General features: G+C 51.9%; 1 protein-coding gene across 1 annotated transcript in view; it reads right to left on the reverse strand.

Annotated features, from left to right (window-relative positions):
• Nucleotides 1-2,722: 2,722 nt before the first annotated feature.
• Nucleotides 2,723-8,871, reverse strand: part of TYSND1 (trypsin domain containing 1) — a gene marked incomplete at its 5' end in the record, with an annotated part of 6,495 nt that continues 346 nt past the window's right edge. Inside the window, 3 exons of the mRNA XM_006761007.2 lie at nucleotides 2,723-3,624; nucleotides 6,193-6,378; nucleotides 7,408-7,538. Coding sequence (XP_006761070.1) covers nucleotides 3,407-3,624; nucleotides 6,193-6,378; nucleotides 7,408-7,538 — 535 coding nt within the window. The remainder of the gene's footprint in view (nucleotides 3,625-6,192; nucleotides 6,379-7,407; nucleotides 7,539-8,871) is intronic.

The raw sequence follows: 8,871 nt of genomic DNA on the forward strand, positions 1-8,871 counted from the left end.
GCACCTCGGACTCTGATCAAAGTTTGGCCGGAGGCTGCCGGACTTCAGAGGGCGGGCTCTCGGGCACCGGCTGTGCCGCCCGGGGCGGATGACCAGCCTCCTGCCTTTACGCTTGTAAGTCATAACCCGCAAACCCAGTGGCGCACCTCTGTATGCCTGGCCCTGTGCTAGGAGCCGGGAGATAAAATGGAGAACAAACTGGCCTGGTTTCTGCTCACCGTCCGATTGGGCGATAGTCTGGGGAAAGACAATATATTAAATATCTATCTCTCATTGAAGGAAGAAAAACGGGGGGCAAAGGAAGGGTGCTGAGGCCTTTCTGCAAGGATGAGAAGGAGTTAGTCCCGGGCAGAGAGGAGGCAGATGTGCTCTGGGTGTGCAAATTGCTGGCGGTGATACAAGCCCGGAGACCCTGGTGAAGACTGGCCCGTCACCCCAAGGGCCATGAGATTTGCCACTGCAGGGTTTTAAGCAGAAGAGTGACAGGACTGAGTCATGTTCTGTGGTGAAAGGATGGGGAAGTAGGAGGGCTGCTGAAAATGAGGGAACTGTTTAGGAAAAAAAAAAAGAGTTTGGACTACATAGGATATGTAAAGAAATGGACTGATGCATGCTACAACCTGGCAGTCGATCAAGCTAATTAGGTGACAGGTGACATCTATTTAAAGAAACATTAGCACCTACCCTAAGAGATCCTTGATGTGAACTGTCTAGTGGGGTGTCTGGCACACAGCAGCCAGCGTGCCCAAGGCCATGCAGTGCCTGGCAGCCTCCTGGCTCCCACCCAGTGCTCCTTTGAATACTGCCCTTCACCTTCCCGGTTTTCACAAATGTTTATACTAGAAGTGGCCTTTTCCGTACCTCTTCCAAAGGCTGTGGGCAAAGACTTTGTACCCAATACCCCCAGCATAGGAGCGATGGGATCAACTCCATCTAGAACAGTGGTTCTCAACCTTCCTAATGCCATGACCCTTTAATACAGTTCCTCATGTTGTGGTGACCCCCAATTTCATTGTTACAAATTGAACATAATTAAAGCATAGTGATTAATCACAAAAACAATATGTAATTATATATGTGTTCTCCGATGGTCTTAGGCGACCCCTGTGAAAGGGTCGTTCGACCCCCAAAGGGGTCGCGACCCCCACAGGTTGAGAACCGCTGATATCGAAGTTGGTGACGATTCTTCTCGAGCTGGGAGAAAAGCTGGTGCGCTCCTGTGGGCACCAGTCTCACCTACAAAGCCCAGACTGTGTCTTCCTCTTCTCTGGAACCTTTGCCTCTCCTCCTCTCCCAGCTGGTATCTGCCCCATGAACTTGGGCTGGAGGGCGATACAGTGAGAGGTATGGCAATCTCCACCTCCTTCTCGCAGCCAGAAGAGCAATGGTGCCAGAGTGTGGGTGCAGAGAGCCCCCGGGCCCTGCCCAGCCTAAACCGTCTCATAGGGCCCTGCAAGCCTTGCATTTGTCCTGGACTCTGCAAACTTCCAAAGTTTTTATCTCTTTTTTTTTTTTCTCCTGAAACCCCTCCAGGAAAGCAGGGTGGGGGTTAAACTCTGACCCCAAGGACAGCAACAACCACCCCTGACCAGCTCTTTGGGGCAAAGACCTCACTCTGCTGGACTTTAGGTCTCTAGCCTCTGGCCCTGACCCAGGACTGGGTTCCTAGGAGTTCACAAATGTTTGCTTTCCATAAAATTCACTCTTCTAACATGTACAATTCAGTAATGTGAAGGTTGTGCAACCATCACCAATTTCTAACACCATTCTTCCTGGCATTTCTGATTAAACAATCCAGCCAGTAGTCTAGAGAAATAATAGCTAATGGTTATTGAAAACACACTATTTTGGATTGCTTCTCAAAATGTACACAGATCCTCCAAGGTAAATTCTATTAATCTCCATTTCACAGATGAGCAAACTGAGGCTCATAGGCTAAGAATTTAGGCAAATTCACAGCTAGTAAAGCCAAGGAGCTGGAGGACCTTCACCCTGAAGCCAGGAAACCCCTCAGCAGGGCATCATTCCTCAGGGGGCCAGAGGTCACAGCAGGCAAAGGAGAGTCTCAGCTGTGAGTCAAACAAGCATCGGAAATTTACTGGGCACGTGCCCTGCCCTGGGGGAGACAGAGAGCTACAGGGAGTGCTACAGCCTGCCCCGGGGCTTGGGAAGGTCAAGGAAGATTGATTGAAAGCTCTGGGCCTCTACAGATGAATTCCAATGGGCAGGGTACAAGGGCAGGGCTCTAAAAATCACAGCACAAACCTGAAGCCAGGAGAGAGGAGGGGTGTATAGTGGCCCCACATTGGGCTTGGGGCATGACTTCTCAGAGCTGGTGGCCCACCTCCAAAGATCTACCCCAAACCATGAATCAGGGAAGATGTCTGTCATTCAACACTTTGGCAACCAGAGGACCTTGATCCAAGAGAGGGAAGCGGGGCTCGGTGCAACCCCTTGTGCCCTTTCCGAGGCAGTTCACCCACTCAACAGGGCCAATCGCTCTGGAAGTGAACTTCAGGGCTCCTTGCCCAACAGAGTTCTTTTGCCTGACTTTCCAGGGGCCAGAGGTGGTGGAAGAGCCAATCGGGCATGAGAATATCCTGTGAGAGCAAATCGCACTGAGAAAGCCGGACAGAAAAGGTGTGTTTGTGTGCCTGGTGCTTGCTTAGTCCCAATTCAACTCTCAACACAGAACGGGAAAAAGGAATCTGATTCATACAAATTACAGTTCCTTCCATAGGTCCTGTTTATTCCCAAACCCCAACCGGACACCTGATATCCTCTCCCCGCCTCCCAAGATCCCTGAGACCCATTGCATGGGCTGGAAAACTAAGGCACTATGGCAGAGTGCCCCTGTGGGTCACGGACACGACCGATGAAGACCCAGGAGTCCAGACTTTCAGGGACTCTGTCTCCCCAAATGTCTGAAGGAACAGGGAGATAGATGCGCTTTCCTTTCTCTCCGGTCTTCAGAGCAGGGCCTCTGTGCCGAGGTTTTCTGAGGAAGCGCCAGTGCTCTGTCAGCTGCTCTGACGGAGAGCAGAGGAGCCAGTGGCCATCGGGAGACAGGGGAGACTCGAACCCAGGGCTGGGCCTGCCTTCCAGCCAACATGTCTGTCAGGACCAGGACTCTGCAGCTGTGCTGCGCCCCCAGACGGGGAACAACAGAGCTGTCTATGCCAGGGAGCAGAGAGGGGCGAAGGTGGAGGGAGTACCCCTAAAGGGGCTACTGGCTTGGAGGCCCAGGGGGCTGAGGAGAAATTTGATCCAGACTCCAGCGCCAAGCACGGAGGGTGCTGATGGGGGGCTGCCCAGCTGGGCTGCTGTGACAGGATCCCGAGGCTGCCATCACGTTCACACTTCCCAGGGCATAAAATGTGGCTCTTCTCTCGAGGGTGACACAGGCTCAGAGCTTGCTCCGCGGGGTCTCTGCCAGGGGCCGCTGCAGCCGCCACACCACCCTCACTGGCTCGGCAGCGTGGTCCAGCGCCCGGAGGCCGCCCATGTCGCCCGTCTGACTGTACTGCCGCAGGGCCGGCTGGAGCACCGTGATGGGAATGCTGAAGTTCAGGTGCGGGTAGGTGGCCCCGGTGTTATTGTCCCGGGTGTTGCTGGCGACAATCCCTGTGGAGGGGTCAGAGAGGAAAAGAGCGTGTGAGCAGGACACAGAGGGATGGGGAGGGAGGCCCATCTCCGCAAGGGAGGTCCTAGGCCTACGGTGGGTTTGAAGCCCCCAGTGACCGATGCCAGGTTTTCTTTCAGGGACACCGACTCCACAAACCCTGGTCCCCCTTCCTGCCTTAACTTTCTCAACACTATCAGTATCTAACACTGTTTCACTTACTCTGCTATCTTTCTCTCCAACCAGTGTCGGGTCCACAGGGCAGGACTTTTGTGTTTTGTTCATGTGGCCCCCCAGACCTAGACAGTGCCCAGCACAGAGGCGGCACTCATAAATACTTGTTGAGTGGGTGAATGAATGAATCAAACAGACACATTTTATTTGGCCTGCTTAGTGCGCACATGTATTTTTTTCAGACAATTTTAGACTTACAGAAGACTTGCCAAAATAGTACAAAGTTCCTGTATATCCTTCATCCAGCTTTCCTTTCTATTAATGTCTTATGTCACCATAGAACATGGACTAAGCCCTGGCCCGTTTGCTTGGTCCCAGGTTCCATTCCTGGTCAAGGGCATATACCTCAGCTGTAGGTTCCCCAGCCCAGGTAGGATGTGTGCAGGAGGCAACCAATTGAGGTGTCTCTCTCACATTAATGTTTCTCACTCACTCTCTTCCCCTCCCTTTCCTCCCTCCGTTCCACTCTCTCTAAAAATCAATGGAAAAATTATCCTTGGGTAAGAATTAAAAACAAAAGGGAAAAAAACACACACTGATCAGAACCAACAAATTAACCAATGCTATTGACTGAAGCATAGAACTCATTTGGATTTCACCAATGTTTCCACCAATGTCCTCTTTCCATTTTGGATGCAACCCCGTATCCCACACAGCATTTAGCTGTTGCCTCTCCTAAGTCTCCTCCAATCTGGGCCAGTTCCCCAGCCTGCCCTCATCTTTTGTGGCCTTGACACTTTGAAGAATGCAGGCCAGTTATTCTGTAGAATGTCCCTCAATTAGGGTTTACCTGATGTTTTCTCAGGATGAGATCGAGGTTTATTGAGAATACGGTACAAGCAACATGTCCTCAGTGCTTCCCAAGGAGGTGTATGACGTCTATAAGAATGACTGGGTCACTTGGCTATGGGTTATCTCCCAGGTCTCTCCACTGTAGACTTAGTATTTTCCCGTGTAAAGTACTAAATATCTGAGGGTTAGGCAAATACCCTATTTCTATTCCCCACTGGTTTGAGCATCCATCGGCGGATCCTGTCTGCAGCAATTCCTACTGTGGGGAGCCAGTAGTGATTTCCCATTCCCTCATTTCTTCTGCTTTTACTAATTGCAAATCTTCTGTAAGAAAGAGCTGTGGCTTGTCTCCATTTTGAGGTTTGGTTATTCATCTGGACACATGGATGTTCGTGCTTTCGCTGGGCTCACCCGATACTCTTGCGATTTGTTTTGTTGCTCCAGTTGCTCCCATGGGAGCTCCTTCAAGTCGGCTCTTAGTTCTTTCAACATCTGACACGTCCCATCACTGGGTTGTTTTGTTAGCATTTCCTTCCTTTTCAGCACCTTGAGAGCCGATTTTCCCTGCCTGATCCTGGTACCAACCAGTTCCCGGTTCCTTTTATTAGAGAGCCGGTTCTCGGTGCGCTCATTCATCAGCTGGGTTGTCACAGCGGACAGAGCCAGAATACACATATTTACATTAACTACTGCATACATACCAGTACACATATGTTTATTTCTGTATGCATTTGTCTATATATATATTTTTAAAGTCATGGTTGCTTGACTTTATTTGCACACTGCCGTTGAAGGAATAAGTAAATCTATTGTAGCAAGAAAGAGCAAGGTCTCTCACTATGGCAAAAAGCAGTCAGAAATAAGAGAAGGGGAGGCACACATGAACCCCATGTGCTGGACTGCAGTTGGGCAGTTGGAGGTACCCATATGGATTCAAGTTGTCTTGTGTGGGTTTTTTTAAATAAAATACTTAAAAAAAAAAACAAAAAACCTGAGTTACCAAAAATTTTAAATTGAAAGATTTAACAACCACATATTTGAAAAAAAAAAAAAAGGAAAAGAAGGTTCACAGCTTCTTGTGAAAAACTGAAGGTCAGCCAGTGTTAGCTCACATTCCTTCACGATGTGGCAACAATGGGCTGGAGCTGAGTGTTCACCCCGGCTCACCCTTGACCTCCCCCTGCATGCTGTCTCCACTCATTTATTCATCCCTTGACCTTCAAGCCCCTGTAAGCTATGGAGTCTGTGACCCCTGGACTCATCCAACTCCTGAGTCTCACAGGTTGACTGAGATTGGGGGATTACCTACGGTTGCACTGTGGCTCAGGGGCAGAGAAGGAACCAGAACCCAGACGTCTTTCCTTGCAGCTCAGCATCCGTCCCTTTCTACCCTCAGGAGCAGAACAAGCCTGAAACCTTGGCTAACTACTTCCCAGGCACAGTGACACTGCCTTCCCAGACAGGGGGTGAACACCAAGCCCTCAGTAGCTGGGACTGAGGCTCTAGCAAGGGGAAGGCTGGGAGAGGGCCAAGGCGCTGCTTACCCAGGAGGTCCCCTGAGCAGGTAGAGAAGAGGGGTCCCCCACTGGAGCCGCCATGCACAGCACATGTGGTCTGCAGCATCACTGGTGCGTCATCCACCTGCACCACAGCTGACAGGATGCCCGAGGTCACCGAGGGCCCACAAGCCTGGCCAAAAACGCCGAAGCCCACCACGCTGACAGCCTCGCCTGCCAAAAAGGAAAGAAGGATGAAGCTGCAAAGCCTCTTCCTGTCTGGCAGGACTCATCCTCCCCGGCCCCAACCCTGCCCTCTCCAAAGCTCCCAACACTCTGCCCTGGGAGTTTCTGCTCAGACACTCCTGCCTTCCGAGAGCCTCCCTAGGTCCCCAGAGGAAGAGGCCGGGACCGGCACTGAGCTCCCAGCACTGCACCTGCTCAACCACTGCTCAGTGCCAGGCTGCTCCCCAGCCTCGTCCCTAGTAGAGTGGGTGGTCACTTTTTGGAGTTTCTAGCAGCCAGCTAGGTGCTCAGTAAATGTTTAAGAATTAACACCACCTCCTCCTGGGACTAATAAGTAGTCTCGTAGTAAAAAAAAAAAAAAAAAAAGTGGTGATGAGACCACAAAATCTTCCTTTACCAAGTGTGTGAATGCACAGGCACGGGGCCGAGCGCTCACAGGCAGCATCTCACCCGGGCCTCACACACCCAGGAGCAGGAAGGTGTCCAGTTATACATGCGGAGACCGAGGCAGAGAACATCGTGTTGCCTGTCCAAGGACACGGGGCTCGTAAGCGGCAAGAGAGGCCAGCTGGGAGAGCCCGTGCTCTCTGTAGTGACATCACACCGCGTGCACAAAGTCGGCCGCCAGCGGCAACTTCTGTGGCGGCATCACAAAGCCTCCTGCTCAAATCACCCACTGCAGCCTTACAGGAGCCCCTCTCTGACCAGCCGGCCATGTTGTAAGGAGCCTGCCATAGGGCCGCAGGGAAGAGGCATGCCTCCTCCTTAGCTGGGGACCCCACCTGCCTCCCAGCACCTTGGGCATGTGGGCACAAGAAGGGGAGTGTCCAAGAGCAAAAGCACTGTACCCAGGGTGGCTTCATGCCAGCTGGATGTCACCCTGACTTCTTAGTCCAGCAGGAGTGGGAAGGGGGTTGGCCGGGGGGACTGGCTCCCTCATCTGCAGGGATTGAGTGTCCAACTCTGACTTTCCTTCCTAAGGTCCAGCCCAGAGCAGAGGGCCCCTCTGCCCTTTACCTTCGTAGAAATGTTCAGTGGGCACCGGCACGAGGACACCCTCTAGTTCTTCCTCCAGGCTCACCACGGCTATGTCATACGGAGATGTCTCCTGAGTGGCAAACACCACGTGTCCCCAGATCTTGGCACTCCTGGGAGCAAGGGAAACAAAAGGACAGGCTGGATTTCTGACCCTTTAGTGCCGGGAAAAAGCAAATGGATGAGAGACAGTAAAAGTCATGGACGTGGGAGTCAAAAGATCTGGTGACAGTCCCGAATCCTACCAGGCCGGCAACTCTGGTCACGTCCCTTAACCGTTCTGTGGTGTTATTTCCGAAGAGCTTTACCAACGGCAAAGCTTCCTGCACGTCACTGTGATCACCAACACCCGACACCTAGTGAGCACTGTGGGCCAGGCCCCGTGTTAACACTCTGTGGGTGTCATTCATGAAGTCCTCACAGAATCCCTGTGGGCGAGGCACTGATATTTCCTCCATTTTAGGTGGGGCATTGGAGACCCAGAGAGGCTGAGTAACGTTCCCAAGATCACATAATGCGTGAGTGGCAGGAGCCAGAGCAAGCTGCCCGGCTTTTTCCTTCGCTGCCTCATTTAACAGGGATAATCCTGTGCAGGGGTGGGGCAGGCGTGACAGGATTTCAACCCTCTGGGTCCTTGTTTACATAAGTGCTAGCATTTCCACGGCACTTACTATGTGCCAGGCTCTGCTCCAAGACTGCACATGCCACCTCAAGGCGAGGCAGCTTAGACACTTCCTGCTGCATACAGCAGGGTTGCTCCCAGCAGACCTGGTGGTTTTCTTAGGAGCAAGCGCGTGGTGGGGTGAGGTATCTGGGACCACACAGGCAGGGAAATTCCCATCAGTCGTGGTTGTCCCGTAGGCCACCAGTGCAATAGGTGGGTTAGTCTCGGAAATTCAATAGGATTTTGAAAGGCCTGGGCTGCCAGGCTGTGGTGAGCCAGGTACAGGAGAACATCAGGCATTAACACCAAGGTGCTATCCTGCTTGGTGTGGCTTAAGTTAAGCACCTGTAAACTACCGGGGAAATAGAAAGAACATGCACTAGAAAATCAAGCCAGGAGGCCAAGGCCACTGTCCCCACTGCCAGAGCAAGTGCACAAAGAGCAAGTGCTTTTCCCTCCAGAAAGGGGACAAATGACTAAAGTCCCAACCTGGCCGCCCACCAGGATCACTCTAAAGACTGCGCAAAATCTATCGGCCTGGGCCCCACGCCCACATTCTCATTAGGTGGGACTCCACGTCTATCATTTTGACCCAGATGGGAAGCTCTGGTTAAGATCTACAAGATAAAGAAGTTGAACAAGTCCAACTCATTATCCCAGGAGCACAGCATCCTGGGCCCTGAGGCTTCACTATCCCTATCAGGGAAGTCTCCATTCCAAGGCCTAGGGGTGTGTGAGTGCAGAGAAGTTGCTCAGAAGGAAATCAGATGCCCAGGCAGGAA

The sequence above is a fragment of the Myotis davidii genome, unplaced genomic scaffold (assembly GCF_000327345.1).
Source record: "Myotis davidii unplaced genomic scaffold, ASM32734v1 scaffold134, whole genome shotgun sequence".
NCBI lineage: Eukaryota > Metazoa > Chordata > Mammalia > Chiroptera > Vespertilionidae > Myotis > Myotis davidii.